This window comes from Nycticebus coucang, chromosome 20, assembly GCF_027406575.1.
Source record: "Nycticebus coucang isolate mNycCou1 chromosome 20, mNycCou1.pri, whole genome shotgun sequence".
NCBI lineage: Eukaryota > Metazoa > Chordata > Mammalia > Primates > Lorisidae > Nycticebus > Nycticebus coucang.
This window is the reverse complement of record NC_069799.1, coordinates 5,164,590-5,191,150: the sequence shown is the minus strand read 5'-3', so window position 1 is coordinate 5,191,150 and position 26,561 is coordinate 5,164,590. Positions and strand designations below refer to the sequence as shown.

At 36.3% G+C, this 26,561-nt stretch overlaps 1 protein-coding gene across 1 annotated transcript in view; it reads right to left on the bottom strand.

Moving 5' to 3' along the window:
- Window positions 1-251: 251 nt before the first annotated feature.
- Window positions 252-26,561, bottom strand: part of LOC128573096 (inactive N-acetylated-alpha-linked acidic dipeptidase-like protein 2) — a 234,104-nt gene continuing 207,794 nt past the window's right edge. Inside the window, exon 2 of the mRNA XM_053573292.1 lies at window positions 252-757. Coding sequence (XP_053429267.1) covers window positions 252-757 — 506 coding nt within the window. The remainder of the gene's footprint in view (window positions 758-26,561) is intronic.

Here is a 26,561-nt window from a genome sequence, read left to right as displayed (position 1 = left end):
AAAATGCACTGGCTATAGTTGTTTAGTTTTTACTGTTAATTAATAAAACTACATCATAAATTGTACTGCAGTACCATAAATCTGAAATTATGCACCCCCTCTTTGAAGTTTCTATTCTGGGTGTGCTAGAAAGTTATGTTTCTTAGCTCTTAAAATGATTTAAACCATGGTAAAATCACCACCACTTCAATATCTCCTATGACAGATCTTTCCCAAGAAATGCATCCAACCAACATCCACTTCTTCCACTCCTACCTGAAAGACTTCTTAATGTCTTCTGCTCGGATTGTCTTGAGAATTTCTTGATATAACTGAAGATTAACTGTTCCTGAAGATGTTGCAGATGAAGGGCAATTTTTATGTGCATAATAACCTATCAAAATCCCCAAAATAAATAAAATAGTGGCTGTGCAAAGTATTTTCAAGAGGTGGCAAAAGTTGCGGCGGCTGCTCTTTGGTGCAGGTCTTGCATAATGAGCGATATAGTCAGATTCTTCTTGAAGTCGCTGGAACCTTCCTTTGGGTGAAATTGCTGGTTGAATGGAATCAAGATTGAGGTCTGCCGACTCTGAGTGCCCCAGGTTCTGATCCTCAGTGCTGTCCATCTGGAACTGCTCAAAACCAGGCTCTTCCAGTTCCTTCTCCATGTCCCACTCCAAGTCCAGGGCAGTACCCTGCAGGTCATCATTGTCCAAGAACTGTGAGTGTCCTGGAGCTCTTTGGTCTGCACTGACCTTGTGATAGGCCATCTTTTTACCTGTGAAAATAAGAGAAATACATTTTCTTAACCCCACAAGGTTAAAAAAAAAAAGGCAAGGAAACCAGATGTGTGTGCATCAAATTTTAGTAATTACAATCAGGGGAAATACATTCTGCCTATAGAATGTCACATATTTTAAATTATTTAATCCTATGATTTTCCATCAATAGGAAAGGAAGACAAAAACTAAAAGCAAAAGGTATTTGGTAAAAAAGCTGTGAGAAAACATAAAATTATATACAGACACCCCCCCAAACACACACCATTAATCTCTGAAGCTCAGGAGAATAAGAAAAATCACAAAATATGTAATTGCATTGGACAATGATCTATTACAATGAAGGCAAAATTAAATTTACACATTTGCAAAAATACTTTAAAACAATTAAGGGCAAAAGCAAAAAAGCTGTGATTTGGTATATTATGGGGAAAAAGAATGAAAGACTTAGGGGTGATTACATCGCCAATATTAGTTTTAGAACTCAAATTTAAGATAAAAATAGGCAGAACAAGGAAATGAAGTACAGACCTACTTAGAAGAAATAAAATAAGCCAAATTTGTTATGCCACAGATATAAATTACTAATTGCTGGAAAATTTTCAGTTATCAGAGTGGCTCAAGATGTCCCACAGTAAATGTCCAGTGTTTTAAGAGGCTGAGGCAAGAGGATCACCTGAGGCTGGAAGTCGAAGACCACACTTTGAATAACACAACAGAGTGAGACCTCATTTTAATAAAAATGGTTTTAAAAAACTTAACTGGGTGTAGTGGTGTGCACCTGCAGTCCTAGCTGCCCCAGAGGCTGAGAAGATCTCTTGGGCCCAAGAGTTCAAGACTACAAAGAGCTAGGATCTTGCTACAGCCTTGGTGACAGAGCAAAACTGTCTTCAAAAATAAAATAAACATTTAAAAAAGCTTTTCTAAGGAATTGGCTTGGCTCAATGAACTTTAATAAAAGAACTGAGATGGCATTCATCCAGAGAGGTAAGCCTTTTGCCAGCCTGGGATAGTTGGGCTTCAGAACCTTGCCACAGGAGCAGCAGATGGAGGGTGTCTCCCCCACACAGTTGGGATGACTCTTGCTATGTCCTGCAGAGTGGTATGAGGATAACTGGGCTAATTAGCTGCAGGTGGTCTTAAGTCTGTATTTAGTAATGCACTGGTGAATTACAGTAGCAGATTAAGAGTATTTACATGTAAATTGTCTGTGTGTTAGATTTGTCACCCCTTTGGACTCTAAGGTCCCTCACTGTGTTTTCTGAGTTTTTGTGTCCCACTGTGGTGGGTGAAGAACAGAGCTCAACTGCTAATTAGTTAATCGCCTTAGGGATGGTGATTGACAAGTAAATTCTAACGGAAAAATGCACAAACAAGGACTTCATGCAAGGGAGTGGCATTATGATTATACGCAGCCTTTATTAAATTCTTCCAAATAAAAATTACAATTCTGACTAAAATTTCCATATGCTACCTAATAGTAATGCTCTTGGATTGATTTTCACCCAGAGTTGACTCAATAAAGATGAGCCTTGCAGGCGTCCTCAAACTACAGCTCGTGGGCCACATGTGGCGGTGTGGTTGTATTTGTTCCCGTTTTGTTTTTTTACTTCAAAATAAGATATGTGCAGTGTGCATAGGAATTTGTTCAGTTATTTTTTTATTTTTTGTTTTTTTTTTTAAGTATAGTCCAGCCCTCCAACAGTCTGAGGGACAGTGAACTGGCCCCCTGTTTAAAAAGTTTGAGGACGTCTGCATGTCAGGCACTGGGGTAGGCGATGAAGACACAGATTAAGGGCTCGCTCTTCCCAAAAATAGATACATAAACAAACAGGGAAGTCACATAAAATGCACAAAGCACCAACAAAATTCAGAGGTAATGACCAGAAAATATGGAAAATGAGTACTCAAGAAAGTGATCTCTGAGTTGCCTTTGTCAAAGAGGAGGAAAGTGAGAGTGGGCACCCAGCAGAGGGAAATTTGCCAACGGCCAGAGAGAACAAAATGGCTCATTTGAAAGATCTAGAGCACCTGTCACGACCCACAGTCACTGTATTAAAGGGTCACGGCCTTAGGAAGGCTGAGAAGCACTGATCTAGAATGTGTTACGGCTGAGGATGGAGCACATGGGCCAAAGATGCTAAGAAAAAGCTAGGTAAAGATGATACTGGCCAAACAATTAACTTCCCTGCAACCCGGGGTCTTCATGTGTGACATGGGCATGATCATCAACCCTCATCGTGTTGGCATCAGGGTTAGTTGAGACAGTGAACCTGAAGCCTACACTGAGTTAGAAGATACTGCTCCTGGGAGAGGACACAGAACTTGCACAGATTGCTCGAAGAAATAAAATGACTTCAATAATACAGAAGAAATGACATAATTCTGCAAGACACTGTGGTGAGGGGGAGTAGGTTGCAAAATATTCACACAGGTACGTGTACTATAGCTGTTGGGTTGGCTTTTGCTTTTCTTAATTAGCCTATACATGGAGACTAACATAAAAATCATCAGATGATATACTAAATGTTACCACGTAATGTTATTTAGTTTGTATTAGAACAACATCAGGAACGGCTCTGCAGACGTACTTGCTCGTTTGTTTTCTCTACCTGCCGCCTTCCCTCCTGCTCTCCCTCCTACCATAGCCTGGTTTCCAAAATGATTCAACAAAGTGCAGCATTTGAATTCTGCCCTTGGGCATATTAAGACGAAAAGAGAAATGGAGTAACAGATGAAATTAATGATAAATATTCAGATAGGTTAGGTGGTGGCTGATGAACTGAAAAAGGAAGAAATTGACTCCCACTTGGTTTAAAGAAAATGGCTAAGGAAAAATACAAGAGGACAGGAGAAAGCTGAAAATAGTAGAATAAAGACCCTCTAAACCTCAGGATTCTAATTCTTCCACATTACAGAAAAGGAAACTGAGGCCCAACTTTGAATAACCCTGTTAGGAAGGAGAAAAGGGACATTTGGGTACATATACACTGAATGATTTATGCTTTCTTAAGAAATATGATGAAAAAATTGGTGGTACGCTAATGTGAAATGCCTCAGAAGCGAATTTATTTCAAAGTGCATTATAAGCTGAACTTTTCTCATACTAATCAATTCTTTGGCTTAAACATCAATAAATTGCTACTACTTTGACACAATATTATGATATTTGCTTCTTTAACTGTTCAGCTTATATTTTATTGATTAATTTACTCTGATAGTGTCCCAATGCAGTTCTCTAGATTTTTTCTTCCCATTTTAATAAATTAGAGTCTCTCCCTCTAAAGATTTTTTTCCTAATTGAATTGTAGAGTATGGTTTATGCTAAAGAAAGAGTTGGCACACAGGAGTGACAACAGAAATATAAGATCTCTAATTCTGACCTCTAATATAAACATTCAAAGTCATTTCTCTATAAATCATATAAAAACCAACTGCACAGATGAAGCAGAGTTTTCATCTTTAGACTGACAACAGTAGGCATTCCATCACATGCACATGGGCAATTTAACGCTTTTCAAACACCAGACAGAGCCATCAATTAGAATGTAACGCAGATACAGATATTAACTCCTCACCATGATGGATATCTGCTGACACCTTACTACCACTTTTGGACTCATTACACATTAATACATTTTTCACTAAATTTTGTCTTCCAGGAGAGCAGTATCTGGGTCAAAGGTAGATAAAGTAACTTGATATCACAAAATTCAAAGTGTAGAGAAAATTGCCAGTAAAATAAGTATGAGGTAACACCTACAATTGAGCATTTTAATTATTTAGTTGGAAAATTAATTATATAATACATATATACATAGTGTATATAAATACATTATATATGCATAAATATATATAAATATATTACAATTTAGTCATCAATTTCTCTAAAATTGTCATCTTAAGGAAAACATTATAGATTTTTTGTAAAAATATAACATAAATCTCTGCCCTAATAGTTTGAAATTTATATAAATATATATTTGATTCTGCTTAAAATATATATAAAATGAACTCATCAAAAATAAAATGAAGTAATAAACTATAAATAAGTAAAACTTTCCTAACATATTCAGTTTTGAGGCACCATAAAGAATGTAGTCATCTTTAAATACCTCTGCCGGATTCCACGATAATATATCACATTTCATTTTACCAGAAGTTTCAAATTCCTTGGTAAATTGAACATTTTATATTACAAAGAGATATCTTCACCGAAATTGGCATGTTGTAGATATGCTCATATGATCATGCCATTCAAATTCCATGTATTTTCTATTATTTTATATTGTCATATTACTTTAAGGCTTCCCCACATGAGTGATTAGAATAAAAGTACATGAAGTTGATTTTAGAATCTTGTCTAGAAGAGATGTACTTTGGTGCAGACAAGACCATGGAAACCTGTGACACTACTGCAAATGGAAGTATGCATAGTAGCTTTACATTCTGTAGTGTGCCTCTTGGTCGGTTTTAAATAATGTAATTACTGTAAAAAGTATCACCTATCCTCCCTGTTAGCAACAGCTCTTACTCTCTTACTGAGATCTCTTCCCACCCAAGCCTACATCTGAGGGCTAAATTGTCTTTAAAAAGGGCAGCGCCTATGGCTCAGTGAGTAGGGCGCCTGCCCCATATGCCGAGGGTGGCGGGTTCAAACCCAGCCCAGGCTAAACTGTAACAACAAAAAAAAATAACCGGGCGTTGTGGCGGGCGCCTGTAGTCCCAGCTGCTCGGGAGGCTGAGGCAAGAGAATCGCGTAAGCCCAAGAGTTAGAGGTTGCTGTGAGCCGTGTGACGCCACGGCACTCTACCCGAGGGCGGTACAGTGAGACTCTGTCTCTACACACACACACACACACACACACACACACACAAAAAAAAAAAATTCAACATAATACATTTATTTTTTATATACACTCTTCCTTTATAAAGAAAATAAAACAGACACTGTGAACCGAAAGGTACTTTTCTAGACCATGAAAGACAAAGGTCAATAAAAATAAATTTGCATCCACATTGGACGTATGAGTAGTTTAAAATAAATTGATGTTTCTGAATGCTATTTCTTTCACACATTCTTCCTGGCTGACGTGAAGTGGATTAAGTAAAATAGAAATAAAAATAAAGAAATAGGCTGAAAATTTAATACATAAAATATAATCTATGACTCTTACACACCAAGTCTAAATCAGTAGCTGGAGCATATTTTTGATAATAAATACATGTCAGGCAAAAGTTTCATTTAATAAGTTACACATTCCTAAGGCCTCTTAAAAAGACAATTGCAGCAGTATTTTTTCTTTGCTCAGCAATCACTTTGTGAGAATTTATTACATAAATGTCCTGGCCTTATAAATCTCTAAATTAGTGGGCTTTGTAATGAGACCAACTAGCTCTGCTATGCAATTTATGTCTGTTACTTATTATCTTTATGCTTAATTCTATATTTGTAAAATAGGAATAATAAAATAATAATAACAAAGAATCATCCATTAACAATCAAAGTTCTTGTAACAAGATTCTAATTTTTGCATAAATTCTATAGTCTAAGGAAATAGAAATATTTGAAGCTTACAATTTCAAAATACCATCTTAATGAAATTAAATTATGACCAGAGACCTCAAGTTATAATAATAAGAAGAAGAACCTGGAAATAATGAAATATGGTGTGTAGCCAAGTGCCTCTGAGAATGGGAAGCAGAGGTATAGCAGAGAAGTTTGGCTAAGGATCATGTAAAAGGTGTAATTACAAGTGGCTTATAACTGCCAATTCTATTTCTTGTTATTACAAAGTTGAGCTTCTTTGTAGTCTAGTTACAGAAAGAATCACAGAGCTTTTCATCATGTTAAAATTTCTGTGTAATAGTTCCAGTAATCAATAATACGTAATTATAAATATGGCAAGACACCATGTTTATCATACAAGATTGACTTAATTCATTATGTTATTACTGATCATATTTTAACTCAAACAATACAAAAGGCTGTGCTGACCTCATTAAAATTAGGAACACATCTAAAGGCTTTCCTACTTGTAAAAGTTATTTTACACGTAAAATAAACAAATAACTCTAGAAGATTAACTTTAAAACCTAAGGCAGAATTTCAATTCCTTGTGACAGTTCTGTGATTGAATCTTTATTGTACAACGAGGACAATGTTCATAAAGGGTTTCCTGAAGCTTTGAATGTCACATCATTTGCTGGTTTGAGTGGATTGATTTGAGGCAAAGGCCTTTCTCAGAAACACCAGCGCCTCATCAAAAGGCATTCAGTACGCACCTCTGTGCAGTAGTAACGGTAAACTGCATTAGTACCCAGAAGAATCGGGAAAGCCAGATTTAAGAATATTCCTTATATGCAACAAACATTTGACATACATTTTTCAGTATTAATCTAGTTTGGACAAATAAAGCCCATGTTTGTGGAATAAATTTTTGTTGTCAAAAGCTTTAATGGTCTCCACTTGAGAGCAAGGCAAAAGATAAAACTGTAAAAACAGTAATTCAGAAGACTCTGTTCCCTGACTTAATTTTTCAGTATAATGAGATTTTTTTCCATTTGTGGTTTTGTGGAATGGCCTTGGCAATTGCTACTATGCCTGGAAATGCATCAAGAATTCCTTATTTAATTACAATTTTGTATGTCAACTGCATAAAAGAGATGGCAATGATTATTTGTTGTTCACGCTTCACTAATTGAATAAACAGTATATAGAGAGGAAGAAAAAAATTATTACCTGTACTTTATTGTTAGAAAAAAGCCTGCTAGTCAAAGCCCACTCTAAAATGAGCCCTAGTGCGCTGAATTGAGAGAGGGCAGTGCATCGGTTAGAGAATCAGAACTGGGCTCTGCAGCCTGATTACCTTGATCACCAAACAGCATTTAAGCCATGCTTATAGAGTGCAGATTAATCACCTATAAATTTCAAAGTGCAGTCAAAAGCTTTTAAAAGAAAATTATTTGATCACATCCAGCCAGTTTGTATAAATTTGTTTTAAATCACTTGCATATGCCTGGCCACCTACCACGTTCCTGTAGGCCAACCTTTTTTGGGGGACCTGAGTGCAGCTTGATTTGTGTGCCCTAATTGGAGGGTTGTTTGGGTCCACCCGAGTTTCTGTATTTATGATAAAATTTCTATGCTATTCTATTTTATCTTTAGAGACAGGGTGTTGGTATGTCACCCATGTTGGAGTGCAGTGGGGCGATCACAGCTCACTGCAGGCTCAAACTCCCAGGTTTAGGTGATTCTCTTGCCTCAGCCTCTGAAGTAGCTAGAACTACAGGTGAATACCACCATAGTTGACTAAGGTTTTTAAATGTCAGAATAATTCAGTTTAAGATTTGGCAAACAGAAGAGTTAATTAAAATGAACCAAATAATAGGCTCATTTTATGATACCCATTCAGGATAGCATAAAGACTTAGTATGCTATCCTAGATGTTTAAAATATCTATCATGTGATTTTAAGTCTCACTAACATCAACAAAATTCTCTAACCATAGGGGTGTGTAAACAATTCCTGTTCCTGCCATGGACTCCTTCTTCCCTGGTCCTTTTCAGTGTTTGACTCAAGCTCCACATAGATTCTAGGGTAGGTTTTACAACTGTTCACGTTTCCACTTGTAATTCTGTAGAAGTATTCATGTACTTCTACCAAATTTACATCCTTTCTACCTTCAGAGTAGAAAGGTTTACATTACACACACTCACACAAACACACACAAGATAAACAGAACCACAAAGCTATAAAACAAGTAGAGGAGAAAAATTCTAATATTCTGGCTATAGAAAGCCACTGTAGTTGAGTCTTGATGTCCAGCAGACGGGGCCAGGAGGGCTGTCACCCGTCTTCTCAAATGCCCTCAGCTTCACCTGATCTCACTTGCCAAGGAACAAAGACGTCAGACTTAGCCCAAGGCTTTGCCTTTCATTTTATTTTTCTAGCTTTAGCAGCTATAGATTTCTATGTTAGAAAGAAACTTTTCTCTCTTTTGCCAGAAAGATCTATGAGTCTCCTTTTTTATCTTTTGTATTCAGACTTTGACACACAGAAGTAACAATTCCCCATGTTACATTACCCAAAGTAATATGCCAATAGATGATTTGTAGAACCCTTAAAATATGAGCCAGGACTTAACCACAAGGTTAAGATTTTACCTGCGTCCTGTCATTTAATCAAATTCTGTAAATGAATGCTTTTATCATACCCATTTACAAACGAGTTTGTCTAAGTCATTTCCCAAAGTTCTCACAGTGGAAGAGCTGGCCTATCAAGTTCCAAAACCGACTTTTCTAAACATTACAACATTCAGGCTTTCTAAGAGTTCCAGAGTTAGCAGGATGTTAACAAAAGCAGAAAACTCATTGGCTTATTAATCCCTGGCTATATCGCCAACGCGACTCTAAGCAGTAAGAGTCTCCATGGCCATCAATTTTAATAGTCCCGCCTTGATCTCTGGAGGCTGCTTTGACTGCAGGACCTAAAAGGTCACTGTTGTTTATTCTCCACAGCACCCTGGTTAGCATTTATGTTTCCAGGCTCTGAGGTTTTGAAAAGGGAGAATTGCTTCTAAGTACTGTGCTCCCAGGAAAAGACCACAACCTCTACTTTATTGTCTCTTCTTAGCAACACTTTCAAAATTTCTCTTTCCTCCTGCTGCCGGGGGACAAAGAGCAAAACAACTCTGCTTAGAACTTGACAGTTGCAGTTCACATTCAACCTGGGGCTGACCTGTTTTTAGACTATGAAACCCTTTGACTCATCTGCTCCCCTTCCTACCACTGTGCTTTACACTGGCCTAGAAGGGCTGGGGGGTGTCAAGAGTCAATGCACCAGGACAATCACCACTTGCCTCTTCCAGCTGTCTGCTGGGAGGAGCTTCATAGCTTGATGGATACACTGTGATTTTTTATCCCATTCACCAGTATAAATGATCCGAAATTGCTGCTTTTTTACTACGTTTTTGGATTTCCAAGAATAGACAGATGAAATTTGAATTTAACGAAGGCCATTGCACACCCTATTTTACACACTTTTTTCAAAGGTACTTTATTGGTTTAATTCTAAATACGTTTACTTTTCAAAAAGTAACAGTGGACTTACACAAACCAGAAGTGTTCTACTCTAAAAGTTGTATTACTAAATTTCCTAAAGTCATAACACACACAGAGGTCCCGAGTGCTAATTCAATGGAGAGCTTGTCATTTTTATGTCCTGAAACAGCTTTTTTCAAATTTGTTCTTTCAGGAAACAGAATAAATATATAGTGATGCTAAGCTTCACTGGTGGGAAGAGAACAAATTTGTACCATATGTTTATGTTTATTCAAAATTCTGTCAGACTGAACATTTTATCATATGACTCTTCCTAAATGTATATTGGGTAAACTCTGAAAATCTATTATTTATCTAAAGATTCAAGAATATACAAAATTTTACTCTTCATCTTCTTTTGAACTGTTAGTGCATAAGCTAAAGAAAATTAAAATTGGTGATTTGGGCCTGGGGTCGTGGCTCATGCCTGTAATCCAGCACTCTAGGAGGGAAGATTCCTTGAGTTCAGGAGCTCCAGACCAGCTTGAGAAAGAGTGAGACCCATCTCTACTAAACACAGAGAAACTAGCTGGGCGTGGTGGTGGGCGCCTCTAGTCCCAGCTATTTAGGAGGTGGAGGCAAGATGATCACTTCAGCCGAATAGTTTGAGGTTGCTGTGTGTTATGACGCCATGGCACTCTACCCAGGGTGACAGAGTGAGACTCTGACTCAAAAAAAGGAATAAAAATATATAAATAAATAAAAATAATTGGTGATATAACCCAAAATACTGCAATAACAAGAATTCTAGATTACTGCATGGTATGCTCCTTATAAGACAAAAATCATATATATTAATTCACTGAATCTAATGTCTAAAAATTAGTTTGAGTGAATTATTGTGTTTTCCTAAGTATTAGTAATATATTAATGGTAAGAAACCTAAGAATTGTGAAGCTTTATCATTACTAAAATGATATAAAACTTGTCCTTCAATTGACAACCGATGACAGAATCGACATTAAGCTGCTTTTTTAGAATTATCTAAGTTACATAAAAAAATCAGAGAAGCAAATTGCCCAAGATTTTCCTCTTCTTTCTTACTTCTATTCTAACATGCCACATCAATAAATGCATATATATCTGAAGCTAAACAAAGACGTAGTTTTATATTAATACTTCTCAATTTATTCTTCTAGGTCTTTCATTGATATAAAAATGGTATTTTATCAGGAAAAAAGATGAGAAATTCATTTTAGATAGTACAAATTTCGAGTTCTTTCTGTAAGTGTCCATTTTTAAATATGATAATACTAATAACTATTAATCATTTTAATAAAAATATATGTTTGAATAAGAAGAAACAGAATCAGAAATACTATAGCAACATACTACATCTGTATAACAGTTTGACATTGAAAAATTAATGTTTATAACAAATATATACACAGGCTTCTTAATAGTTTGAGTAAATTAACACAGCTAAACAATTTACCAAAAATGTTGAACTCTTCTGTCATTTATATTTTGTTGATAGCATATTATTAAAAATGTTGAGCTCTTCTGTCATTTATATTTTGTTGATAGCATATTATTAAAAATGAAAGACCTCCAAAGGCACATAAAAGTGATGCTGATGTGAAATTAAACGTCAGGCACAGGTATAAAATGCAGTCGTCACCAAGACGTTCAGAGTAAAACATTTAATATGAGTTTAACATAACTGATACCATTAAAAGGTAGTCTGTTGTAATATTGTGTGAAAAAATTTAAAAATTCACCTAGCATTTTGATTTTAAAATGTCAAATGTTATTACTTTATCAACATAAAGTTTAGCTTCTTTTCCCATTTCCTTTCTATGCATCCATAATGCATCCTCTTTTTATTTATATATTTTTGCCTCCCTTCAGCTTTTCTCATCATTTTATTTCTTTTTACTCTTCTTTCCTTATTTATTTCACTACTCATGTCTCAGGCATCTATTTCAAAATAATAAAGTAACTGACCATAAAAAGATATTTTTATTATTTTCTAAATATTAAGAATGATATATCTTGGGCGGTGCCTGTGGCTCAGTGAATAGGGCTCCAGCCCCATATACAGAGGATGACGGGTTCAAACCCGGCCCCGGGCCAAACTGCAACAAAAAATAGCCGGGCGTTGTGGTGGGCGCCTGTAGTCCCAGCTACTCGGGAGGCTGAGGCAAGAGAATCACCTAAACCCAAGAGCTGGAGGTTGCTGTGAGCTGTGTGACACCACAGCACTCTAGCAAGGGCAACAAAGTGAAACTCTGCCTCTAAAAAAAAAAAAAAATGATATATCCTAAACTACAAAGAACTAGTAGATGTTTTATTTGAAATAATTAGCAAACCAAAGATTATGTTTTGCTCTTCCATTCCAAATATACTAAATCTTGAGTCTTCAAAGCAATAGTGAAATTTAACTTACCCTTCTGTTTTGGGATACAGTCTCTACTACACTCTGTATGAAATAGTGAAGACCTTTCTCCCTCACACTTCAACACAGACTCCCTTGAGCTATCACAACCGGTTAGTCCTCTTATTTTAGCTCCATAACTATAAGCTGTGAATTACCCACTAACAAAATACCCGTATCTTAACCATATGTTTTGGGAACCAAACTATCCATTTTCTTTTCTTTCTTTTTTAGTTTTTTTAGTGGTGTAAATGATCAAGGACTTTGTTTCTTGAATAACTTTAAACACTTGAAAGACTCCCAAATGGAAATGTTATGCCTTTTGCAGAAAAAGGAGTGTAATCTTCTTTAACAATATAGAAAATCAAAATGAAGATCAGAGTCGGAAAAAAACATACATTACAAGACAAGTTGTAAATAGCAGGTGACCTTAACTGGTTACATTGTGCCAACTGGTACAAGACTACAGTATGAATAGGGTGGAAAAAGCACACATAATTATGGAGCACTATATGCCCTCTACTTGCATAATTAACACCAAACGCCATGAAATTATTAAGAGAGAGAAAGTTGAAGTAATTTGGATTCGATTATGCAAGATCCGAACTCAAGGGGGGATGGCTCTTAAGCTCTCTGCCATGATGACAGAAAGGACTCCCATGAAGGTGGGTTTGGAATTCCTCCAAAACCAAAATACATAGGAAAACATTACTCAATCTTTCCACAATTAAGCCTTCAGGATTTTGGAAGTATGACCTTTTCTTATAGTCTCCATCACCACGTAGCCTCCTTAGAGCATTTCAGGAAGAAAGTGGAGAGAAGATATGAACTCACACATTCACCCACAGATGGGGCCCCTGTCCTCTGGTCTCAACTGACTGCTTGTAGCTTCTCTAGACACACTTCACATCCATCCACATGGCTTATGGCTGCCTATGATTGTGATGTTATTTTAATTGATTTTTAATTTTTTTCAATAGACTTTTTTCCCTGGTTCTGCCTCTAAGAATTAGATCTTATTCATATTTTTACTGCCCATAGCTTTTATAATAATTCTTTGACCATGTAAATGTTTTTGGAGCAAACTCGTAAGTTTGACAACCCCCAAATAATTCAACAATTTCCTCATATTTATCTATGTGCTGTTTAAAGAATAAAGGTATTTCATAATGGCAATCACAAATTAAATGTAACAGTTTCTGAAGAAACAGTTTGAATGATATTAAGATATTTATTTTCTGAAGTATCTTATGAGCACTGAAATTAAGGCATGAACCACTTTTACAGAGAAAGACTTCGTGAAGTCCTGGTACCAAGAAGTCAAACTACCTTGTTGAAGAGACCATGTGGGGAGGGCTAACGACCTTAAGGAGAAGAAGCTGGAAAAGCAGAGAGAGGGAAGGGGGTGGGGGGGGCAGGGCCTTAGTGTGTGTCACACCTTCTGGGTTCAAGACATGATTGTAAGAGGGACTTTACCTAACAAATGCAATCAGTGTAACCTGGCTTATTCTACCCTCAATGAATCCCCAACAAAAAAAAAAAAAAGCTGAGCCAAGTATCCAAACCAAACTGCTATACCTACCAGTGAAGTTATCTTGGTTCTCCAAACCAGCCACCAACTGGATCCCACTGAGGAACAAACAGTCAATGCCCAGTGGAACAAAAGAATCAACTAGCTGAGACTTGTGTATACTTTTTGTCATGTAATGAGACATTATAAAATGGTTGATGGTCAAAGCTACAAAACTTGGGAGAAGTTCGTTCCCTAATAATAAATAAGCAGATCCCCATTCGAGCTATTTTTCCAAAATACAAGCATGATCACATCACTCAACATCTTAAACTCCAGTGAGGTTCTTTCTTCTGTACTGACAGGACACTGCACAGACACACTCCCAAAGCACCTGGGACACTGTGCCTGGCCTGGGCTCCATGCTGATGCTTCCCTCTGCTTGCTTTCAAGCCACTGCTGGGCGCAGCGCCTGCTCTTCCTCAGCCTGGTTTGCCCTCAGGTTCAGTTCTTGAGTATATTCATTGTTTAAATACCTTTGATCTTTGTAGCCTAGCACAATATCTGGGAAATGTAGGTGCTCAATAAATAATAGGCTGCAAATAGGCATGACATATCACAGACAGTATAGAATTATTTAGGTTTGAATTGTAATTTTACCAGCCATGTGTCTTGTACTAAGTACTTTTGGTCATTCACACTTCAACAGAGGATAGTAAAACCTAGCCCAGGAGTATGTACTTGTAGGGGTTCATTGACACACAAAGTTAAACATGTACCTAACGGCATTTGATAAACTGCAAAACCTAATGTAACTATTATTATTTTTTATTATTATTATTAAATCATAGCTGTGTGCATTAATGCGATCGTGGGGCACCATACACTGGTTTGATAGACCGTTTGACACATTTTCATCACACTGGTTAACATAGCCTTCCTGGCATTTTCTTAGTTATTGTGTTAAGACATTTGCATTCTGGGCGGCGCCTGTGGCTCAAGGAGTAGGGTGCCGGTCCCATATGCCGGAGGTGGTGGGTTCAAACCCAGCCCTGGCCAAAAACCACAAAAAAAAAAAAAAAAAAAAGACATTTGCATTCTACATTTACTAAGTATCACATGTACCCTTGTAAGATGCACTGCAGGTGTAATCCCACCAATCACCCTCCCTCCGCCCATCCTCCCCCCTCCTTCCCCTCCCCTCCTTCTCCCACTTCCCCCTATTCTCAGGTTATAACTGCGTTATAGCTTTCATGTGAAAGCCATACATTAGTTTCATAGTAGGGCTGAGTACTTTGGATACTTTTGCTTCCATTCTTGAGATACTTTACTATAAAGAATATGTTCCCATCTATGAACCAAGTGTATATGGTGCCCCATGATCATACTAATGTACACAGCTATGGTTTAATAAAAAAATAAATAAATAAATAAAAGAATATGTTCCAGCTCCATCCATGTAAACATGAAAGAGGTAAAGTCTCCATCTTTCTTTAAGGCCGCATAATATTCCATGGTGTACAGGTACCACAATTTATTAATCCATTTGTGGATCGATGGGCACTTGGGCTTTTTCCATGACTTAGCAATCATGAATTGGGCTGCAATGAACATTCTGGTACAAATATCTTTGTTATAATGTGATTTTTGGTCTTCTGCGTATATGCCTAGTAGAGGAATTATAGGACTGAAAGGCAGATCTATTTTTAGATTGCTAAGTGTTCTCCAAACATCTTTCCAAAAGGAATGTATTAATTTGCATTCTCACCAGCAGTGTAGAAGTGTTCCCTTTTCTCCACATCCACGCCAACATCTCTGGTCTTGGGATTTTGTGATATGGGCTAATCTTACTGGAGTTTAGATGATATCTCAAAGTAATTTTGATTTGAATTTCTCTGATGATTAAAGATGATGAGCATTTTTTCATATGTCTGTAGGCCATGCGCCTGTCTTCTTCAGAGAAGTTTCTCTTCAAGTTCCTTGCTCAGCCTGCGATGGGATCACTGGTTCTTTTCTTGCTTATACATTTGAGTTCTCTGTGGATTCTGGTTATTAAACATTTGTCGGAGACATAACCTGCAAATATCTTCTCCCATTCTAAGGGCTGTTTGCTTGCTTTACTTACTGTGTTCTTGGATGTGCAGAAGCTTTTGAGTTTGATCAGGTCCCAGTAGTGTATTTTTGAAGCTGCTTCAACTGTGCAGGGGGTCGTCCTCATAAAATACTTGCCCACACTGATTTCTTCAAGGGTTTTCCCTGCACTCTCTTCTAGTATTTTTATAGTTTCATGTCTTAAGTTTAAATCTTTAATCCAGTGAGAGTCTATCTTAGTTTATGGTGAAAGGTGTGGGTCCAGTTTCAGTCTTCTACAGGCTGCCAGCCAGTTCACCCAGCACCATTTGTTAAACAGGGAATCTTCTCCCCACTGAGTGTTTTTAATTGGCTTGTCAAAGATCAAATAACAGTAAGTAGCTGGGTTCATCTCTTGGTTCTCTATTCTGTTCCAGACATCTACTTCTCTGTTTTTGTGCCAGTACCATGCTGTTTTGATCACTATTGATTTTTAGTATAGTCTGTGGTCTAGTATACATCATGACCAAGTCAGTTTTATCCCAGGGTCTCAAGGCTGTTTCAATATATGTAAATCTATAAGTATAATTCAGCACATAAACAAATTAAAAAACAAAGACCATATGATTCTCTCAATTGATGCAGAAAAAGCTTTTGATAATATCCAGCATCCCTTCATGATCAGAACACTTAAGAAAATTGGTATAGAAGGGACATTTCTTAAACTGATAGAGGCCATCACAGCAAACCCACATCCAATATCGTATTGAATGGAGTTAAATTGAAATCATCTCCACTCAGATCAGGAACCAGACAAGGCTTTCCATTGTCTCCACTGCTCTTTAACATTGGTAATGGAAGTTTTAGCCATCGCAATTAGGGAAGAAAAGGCAATCAAGTGTATCCATATAGGGTCAGAAGAGATCAAACTTTTGTTCTTTGCAGATGATATGATTGTATATCTGGAAAACACCAGGGATTCTACTACAAAACTCTTAGAAGTGATCAAGGAATATAGCAGTGTCTCAGGTTATAAAATCAACATTCATAAATCAGTAGCCTTTATATATATCAACAATAGTCAAGCTGAAAAAGCAGTTAAGGACTCTATTCCATTCACAGTAGTGCCATAGAAGATGAAATATTTGGGAGTTTATCTAACAAAGGACGTGAAAGATCTCTAAAGAGAACTATGAATCTCTAAGAAAAGAAATAGCTGAAAATGTTAACAAATGGAAAAACATACCATGCTCATGGCTGGGAAGAATCAACATTGTTAAAATGTCCAAACTACCCAAAGCAATATAAAATTGTAATGCAATCCCTATTAAAGCTCCACTGTCATACTTGAAAGATCTTGAGAAAATAATACTTCATTTTATATGGAATCAGAAAAAACCTCGAATAGCCAAGACATTACTCATAACTATTATTGTTTTTTTTTTTCTTTTTTTTTATTGTTGGGGATTCATTGAGGGTACAATAAGCCAGTTACACTGATTGCAATTGTTAGGTAAAGTCCCTCTTGCACTATTATTGTTTTAATTACAAAATAATTATAAACTGTTAGGAATCAAAGTATCTAGGTTTGAATTCTGGATCCACAATTACTATCTATGAACCCCAGGACAATTCACTGTTCTTCATAAGAAAAACCATTTTCTTGGGTGAAAATTAAATATTTTATCAATGTATGCTTTATGAATTATTTATAAATATTATATAATTAATGAAACATCAGCAATGATGAATTAAAACTAATTAAGAATCACTTATAGGTATACACATACCCAACCACCCCAATTCCTGAACATTGCCAATGTAAGTGGGAAAGCTGGGAGTAGATTTGCACCATGAGTACTTAAATTTCTCCCTCCAAAGGACACCGACATCTAGAATGAAGGGATAACCGTAAGACTCTCTTCCTCCAAAGGACACCGACATCTAGAATGAAGGGATAACCGTAAGACTCTCAGGTGATGTGCAAGATGTGAAGATTGTTGCCAGAGAAATGAGAACAGAGGAGAAGGAAGAAGGCGTCAGCCTGTGGAGCGTGGCCCCTGGAAAATTCACCCTAGAATTTATCAACTTCTTGTTCACTGGACACACAAACATTCTTATCTACATATATCTTTCAGAACTAGTGGCTGTTATGAGGGCAACGTAGAGTTAAAACTAAACCAGGTCCTATTTCTTGGGGGAGAAATGTGAAGAGATTTATGGGAGAAGATTAATCTAGGCCCTGCCCTGTACATAATACATTTTGAAAGGAATATATCCAGAAAAATCCATTTAGCTATGCCCAGAACAATCAAGATTGACTGTGTAGAGATTGAAGTGCCTCAGTCCATCTGCTGATGATATTTATTGCTTTTTGGCACCTTCTACATATTTACCAAGCCTACGTAAATGAAAACCATGCTTCTTATTTCTAGGACAAAAACAGATGGTGCTCCAGCAGGTAATAATTTAATTAAATGACTCCTAAAGCATGAACAAATTGTTCCAAAGAAAAGAAAATATTTTTATTTATTCTTTTAAAATAGGGAAGGGGGGAAACTAAATCAAGTTTGACTTTTGTTAATGCAATAAAATTAAGTTTTACTAAATCTCTTGTTCTTAAAAAAAAAAAGTGTTTTTTCCTCTATGCCTTCCTCCTACATTAGAATCAAATTGTCTTAACTAATACTGATATTATTCACTAAGTGCCATTTTTCGATTCTAAGAACTATTTCAAGCTAAAACAAGAAATATTTTGATAAAGTTAAATTTAGATATTTTTGGAATAGAACTAATTTTGTGATATTCAAATTAGGTTATATAATGTACTTTATGAACAAAACAGGACCAAAATGATGAACTACGTATCTAAAATGCACACTCTAGTTACCAAAAACAGTATTCTAATCCAGTTAAATCCAACAGGCCCTTTAAAAACCTCTGTTATACATGGATTAAACGTGTCATCAGTAGCAGAAAACAATAACAGTTTTGTAGCCTAATATAATAAGGAACATGCACTTGGGTTTAACACAGACATGGATGTGAATCCAATGTTGCCATTTACTGATTGTGACTTTACACCAGAAATTAATCTTTTTAAGATCCTATTTTCTAGTTTGCTCACACACACATATAGAAAGAATGAGGGTAATTATTGGGTCACTGAGAGACCTTAATGGATAAATTTCAACCACTAAGCACAACTCTTAAAACACAATAAGCATCCCACAAATGGCTCCCGCTGATCATTGCCTTTAAGATTTATTAAGCAATAAGACTATGTATTCAGTATTGGAGCTATGAGAATATAAACCAGAAATGTATAAGAAATTATTCCAAGTAAATTACCATCTATCAGCAAATGAAAAAAAGAGCTAACTTATATCTATACTTTAAAACTTAATCAGTAAGTGAATTGTGTGGTCTGAAGTGAAGAATTCAAAAATGATTAGATTAAGGAGCACTTCAACAGTAACTAAAGCTTAGCCGTGAAAAATGGGTAAGGCTTAAATCTCGAGATAAGGAAGATGAGCCAGCAGGAAGTTGGGAGTGAGTACCTGGGGGTAGGAATTAGTGAAAGGACCCCCCTTAATGGAGAAAACGGTACCTACCAGAAGCCAGTGGGAATAAGTTCATGTCAGTGGGAGCCAAAGGGGTCTGAATCTGTCACAGCAGATTCCTCCAGAATAAAGACAGGAGAGCTGAGCTTCACAAAATGATGATTCAGAGTAAGGGGAAACTGTCACCAGGACATTACCACGGGGAAGCAGGACAGCCAGAGTCTCCCAGAAAGATATACAGATGGAAACCAGAGAAGATTGAAACCGTCTGCACTAAACACCCGTGCCCTTCATGGGGGACGAATTAGTACTCCAAGTATGTTCTTTGAGTACTAATATACATGTTAATAATTTTATGATCATTTTTAATTATGCTTTGTTATATTTACAATATATTATGTTGTACATATAATTAACTCATAAATATTATGTTATACTGATTATATATATATATATCTTTGCCTTGTTCTTACAGATAATGACAGTAGTGCAATTCCACATGCATCTCCTCAGCCACTGTTTCCAAGATGTCCATTGGAAAAATTAGTTGAAAAGAAAGGAAAATGTATATTTGCATTGTTCTGACAGCTGTGAAAAACATTTGCTGATGTCTGTTTCACCCATTCCCACCCACAGACCCTGGGGGAGGAGCTGAGAGATACACAACTTGCTCGTGGCTCCGCTGTTGCCGTGACACACCCCATTCCTGACCTGAATGATTCAGCACTGCTGACACTAACTCCAAAGAGACTCTTCAATCTTATATTTTCTTTTGAAAAGTATACTATGTAGTTAAGTGATTATGCCTCTTTAAAAAAAAAAAAAAAAACTTCTAATGACAGAAGTTAGCAGAATTTATGGCATGAAAGAGATTTACTAGGCACTGGACCAAGATAGCTCTTGGTTAAAAATAAATAAATAAATGCAGGATTTTTAAGGTGTTGAATCCCATTTTAATTTGTTCTTTCCACTCAAATAAGTAATAATACAAATGTTTCAGTATGCAAAAATTTATCACAACAAACATTCTAATTTCCTATAACTAATAATACCTTAGATTTCAATGACTTGTATGCAAAAACCATAACACCAGGCAACTGCAGTTCTATTTGGATAAACTTATTTATAAAACATAAGCAAATGCTTCTAAGTTTGGGAGAGAAGATACTTTATAAAGGCAAAGGATTTATTTGCCTTATTGATACAGTAAATCTCTACCCAACTTGGGAAATTAGAATTAAGGTAAATTTAGAAACTTGAAAACTATCTTCTTAGCATAATTTTCAGTTTGAGAATTTAAGAAGTAAAAGCAAAAATCAGAGTTATGTCAACTGTAATAGCCACAGAAATAATCTCTTAATAATTATTACAATGAGACTCTTATTCCTGGAAATATGAACCACTGTTTTCAGAATACAGCAATTCTTACAGTCACTAAAACCAAATGTTAAAGACACTTCAATTAAGAACATGGGAAGGGCATCCTTCATGGTATGGATGAATAGTAATTGTGTGCGGATGGGTGCACAGCTGGTTCTCTTTTGCAGGAACCCCCTCTCTCAAGTTTCATAAAGAAGTTTCTGTATTCATTTTACATTATGCCAGAAGATATGCATATAAAGCATTACTTTCCCTTCCCTATATCATGTTCTGAAAGTTCCAAACCGTTCCTTGTCTAACATAGGGATGCTGACCTCCCCCTCCATGGCTCACTATAGGCCAGGCAGTTAGAGTAATGTGGATGCTCGTATCTAATAATACGCTTTAAAAATTTTTCTAAAAATTATACTTAAGGTCCAATATATTTTTCCAACATTTCCGTCTTTCAAAACTTTATGGCAAAAAGTGTAAGCAACAAAAGAAAAATATGAATTAATTGGACTTCCCCAGAACCACGTGTGTGCTTCAGAGAACACCAACAGGGAAAACAACTCAAAAAGGGGAGAGGATGTCGTCAAATCATTTGTCTGATGTGGGACTTGTGACTAGAATATACAAAGGAGTCTTACAACTTGATAATAAAAAGACAGATAACCCAACTTAGAAATGGACATATAACCCTAATAAACACTTCTCCAAATAACATATATAAATGGCTAACAAGAACATGAAAAGATGCTAAATAACATTAGCCATTAGGAAAACACAAGTAAAAACCACAAAGACCACTTCACACTCTCAAGGGCAGTAACAGTCAAAAGGTAGATAAGTGTCCCTGGCAGGGGTGAAGGGAAATTGGAACAGGCTAGTGGGGAATGTGTAATGTGCAGGCACTTTAAAAACCAGTTTGAAATTTCCTTGAAAAGTTAAACATTAAGTTACTCTATGATCCGGAAATTACACCGCTAGGTGTACACCCAGGATAAATGAAAAACAGATCTATACCAAGATTTTGTACACAAACTTTTCACAGCAGCATTATTCTGTGTAGCCCAAAAGTGGAAACAACCCAAATATCCATCAGCTGATGAAAGGATGAATAAAATGTAATATATCCATGTAAGAGAATAATATTCAGCAATAAAAATGAATTAAGTACTGATATATGATGTAACATGTATGAATCTCAAAAACATAATTCTAAGTGAAAAAAGTTACTCACAAAACATCACAGGCTATGTAATTCATTTCCCACGGAAGTCCAGAACAGGCAGGTCTGTGTAGACAGAAGGGTCAAGGGCTGCACAGGACTGGTGCAAGGGCAATGCAGAACTTGGGGAGTGACTTTGCAACTGCTGAGGAATGGACACTTTATTTCTGATGTGATTTCTAAAATTGATTTTATTATGGTGATTACACACGTTTACATATATTAAAACCCATGACATTGCAGGCTTCATATGGGTAAGTGTATGATAAATAATTTATAACTAAATAAAGCTTTTTACAAAGAAAAAAATTATTACATATTTCTCATAATCCTGCTCTGTATTTTGCTACACCTTTCTTTACTAAACTAGATATGAAGTTCATTCAATAATAGTGTAAGAAGTCTACATAGGCTAGAGCCAAAGGTATACAGAAGTAAAGCTGTATACACCGGGTGAACTTTAAGGAAGGAAACATTTTTCCTTCATGATCTTTTATCCACTGGTAAGCTTAAGGATCATTCCTTCCCTATCCACATACTTACTTTTGCTCGTAAAAGACCCATGCACAACCACACTGACTTTTTTTTTAAGGAAAGTAAAGCCTCTTCATATATAGAATGTCAAAATCACAAGCGAATTTTATAAAAGACTAGAAGCTGCTATTAGTAAATATTCGTATGTCACTAAAATTACATTTGTAATACCACTATATAAATAGCATTGTCCTTACGCCTGTATTTAATTATGCTGCTACTGGAATGGTAAGTATATGGAAGAGCTCAAATTCATTACATTTTTAATATTTTTAAATGCCTTCTTGAAACCTTTAGGAATAAGAATCAAAGTTAGCAATATTTCCCTGTCTGTGATTTTCTCTGACTCCCCGTACGTATTTTAAAGCATAACTCCTTTTGTACAGTTTTAAATGCTAGCTTGAAAAAAATTGCGGGCGCTGTAGATACTTTGCTTAATTGCACTGCCCACACCACTGTGGCTTTGCTTTCACACACGAGAACGTTAAACAAAACCACACTACAGGCCACTTTAATGTAGAAAGAGCCAAATTTCCAGTGCTCTTCCCAATTGTTTTATGCATTTAAAGTAAAGCTTAAAATATTAAATAACCTGAAAATAAATGCTCATTTTTAAATTTCCTAAAACACTTCAAATACTTCAGGCTAGACCTGTCACTTGAAAACACACTGATGGCAGATCTTAATAAAATTAATTTAACTTCACAGTACATCTGCCATTTGAATTTCTTTTGCCTTCTGAACGCAGCTTAATGAACCTTCAATTTACCTTTCTTTCAGTATCCACGGAGGGTCATTAAAAGACAATATCTTAAGTCAATATGCTTAATTACAGTCATCACATGTTATTATGTACTATTATATGACACCATATGCCAATTCTCATGGGACTTTAATAGATACTGAATAATCACACAACTGCACACACATGATCACTTGTGCTATAGACCTACATTTGAGCAGTATCTTTGAACATACGCAGTACTCTTAATGTATTTGCATTTGAGATAATGACTAATGCTTTATAGATTTCAAAACTAAATACTGAATAAGTATAATAGTGTCAACTGTTCCCTAGTTATACCTAGATATTGGACTTATAATCAGAACCTGTAAAACAAACAGACATATTTGCATTTAGATATCAAAACACATTGTTACCAGAGTAATTTATTTTAATATTTGCCTTTTAAGAAGATGAGGTAAATAATAAGCCAGGATACGCCCAGTATTTATTTATGAAGTATTAGGGAGTTTTGTCATCCCCCAACACACTGTCCCACCTTTGAGTGTCAGACAAATTCACGCCCCCCTGAGTTTGTCTTAGTTTTTAATGCTGCTTCCAGCCAAGTTAGTCTGTATTACATATTGTGATCAGAATTATCTTTTTAAATTAAGCATATTTGGTTTAGTCTCTGCTCTTTTTAAAACTGTCTTTAGACACTCATTTTCCTCTGGGATAAGGTTTAAAAAAAAATCTCTTTAGCATAAAAGATAAGGTTTGGGACAATCAAGTCCCAGGATACCTTTCACAGCCCATCTATTCTTTTGCTACGACATATTTTATAAACGCTAATGAACATGGGTGTTTATACTTCCCAGCTAAGAAATTTGCCTAACTTCATCTATTTTGAGATGTGTGCATTTTCTTACATTTTAATATCAGGTTCACAGGGTGTCTTTACAGTCATCGTAGTCCAGGGAGCAGTCAGGACATATTTGTAGTTGTTTGCATGTGCTAACTTGGTTATTATTCTGGACCTGACTAGACAAGTTCAGTCCCTCTACATTTAAAGTTCTTGAGCCATTGAAGGATCATTTTAGGGAAGACTAGGAGTCCTGGTTGTTATTGAAAACCCTCCATTGATACCTTTTAGTAAGTTTTAAAGCATGTACATGGGTGTCCCTGGCTTGGAAGAAAACCATGGGGACATAATGCAGCATTCTGAGAATAAACACTGTGTCACGACCTCTTTAACAGCACAGAGGGTAACGCTGCAGGGAGAAGGACGGGCATTGATAAGTATTAGCAATAAAATTGAGATCTATTTAAAAATATGAAAGAAAAAGCAAAAACCAAAAACCAAAAAAGGAAAAATAACTTCAGTCAAAAGATTTGAATGAGTCATCTTTTGAATATGAAATGTTTTAGAAAGAGCTTAATTTTGTTTGTGTTTTCCATTTCATGTATAAATAAGAAAGATACATAACCAAAAAGGCTTTGTATAGAGAAGGCTGAAAGAGTTATTACAGTAACTATAAAAACATTCTAACTTTTTCTTTCTTAGAGACACATCAAATAATGGTGCACCTCTCAACAGTCTCTAAGATTCAGTACCAGAGACACCTCGGCAGCTTCACCTCTCATATTTTAAACAAATTGCTTAGCTGTTTTCTCGATTTCAATCGCTTCTCTAAACCGTGTGTGGTAGCAACAGAACCCAACCGACAGGGTTATTATGAAGATCACAGTAATTAGGACAGGGCTCAGCTTATGTTAATTGCTCATTATATTAGCCACCCTGTGTTATTCACTCTTTTACAGAGTTACTTACAGATCTGTCCCAACAGCGACTCTATCCTTTAATAAATAGTTTAATTCTCTTTTCTACGCTTCTATCTCTTCTTCCTCCTCCTCTTCTTCATTTTCTCTCATTATGGAGAATATTTAATATAAAGAAGTAGACAGAATAATATACCAACCTTCAGCCCCGGGCACTGACAGTCATCAATGTACCACCATCCACGTTTCCACCCACTTTCCCCTCATATTATTTCAGGAAAAAAAGAAACAGACATACAATTATCGTGTAATTATTTTAGAATGTAATTCTAAAAGATAAGGACTATTTTTTAATGTAACTACAAAACTGTTATCCACCTAAAATAATTAACATTCATTCCTAAATATAACCAAATATCCAGGGATTGTTTGAATCCCAAAATTTTTGAGTTTATTATATTTGATGTGCTCCAGTAGCAAAGGCTGGAAAGTTAATGCATTTACTTGACAAAATCGATTTAAATAACAAAAATCCAGATTATTGAGTGGGAGAGGAAAGTAAAACCGGCAGCATGCTAGACCCAACCTTCATGGGTGGAATTTACCAGCTACTAAAATGTGCCTTTGGGACTATTTTTGATAAATAAAGTAAATATGGCCTAAAGTACCTCAGCAATCATCAGATATGCCCTTTCGTTTTAATAGCTTTGATTATCATTATGTCAGATTGCTTTACCTTTGAAAGATGTAAGTCTTGGTAAATTAACTAATTAATTAGACAGTTATTAAGCACCAACTGTGTGCAGACAGTCACTTCAAGGCATACATGCTAGAGCAGTGGGAGGCACAGCCAACCCCCTGCCTTCAAGGCTCTTGCTTCTGGTGAGGGGAGAAAACCATGAAGGAACAAACACAAAATTAACTACGTGGTGTGTGAGACGGTGCGTGGAGGACAGGCCTGAGAGACAGGAACTGGGCATGCAAATGTGGGGCCTTGCTGGCTTGCGGTTTTTGTTTTTTGTTTTCTGAGACAGAGTCTCACTCTGTTGCCCTGTATAGAACACTGTGGTGTCACAGTTCACAGCAACCTTAAACTCCCAGGCTCAAGTGATCCTCTTGCCTCAGCCTCCTGAGTAGCTGGAACTCCTGGCTAGTTTTTGTATTTTCAGTAGAGATGGGGTCTCACTCTTGCTCAGACTGGCCTCAAACTCCTGAGCATAAGCCATCCACCCTCCTGGCCTTGCGGGTTTGACTACGTGGTGGAAGAAGTCCTCAATGTGGTTTCCTTCTAGTATCACTCCATTACAATCACTGTCTTATATAAGAAATGTATCAACTAATAACAAATTATGAGTATTCAGCATTATGATAACCTTTCATTTCCATTCAGTTCTCTTTTTTTTTTAATTTTCTGATGAATTTTAATGAGATTATGGCTTATTTTGTAAACTAATTCTTTTTTTTTTTTTTATTGTTGGGGATTCATTGAGGGTACAATAAGGCAGGTTACACTGATTGCAATTGTTAGGTAAAGTCCCTCTTGCAATCATGTCTT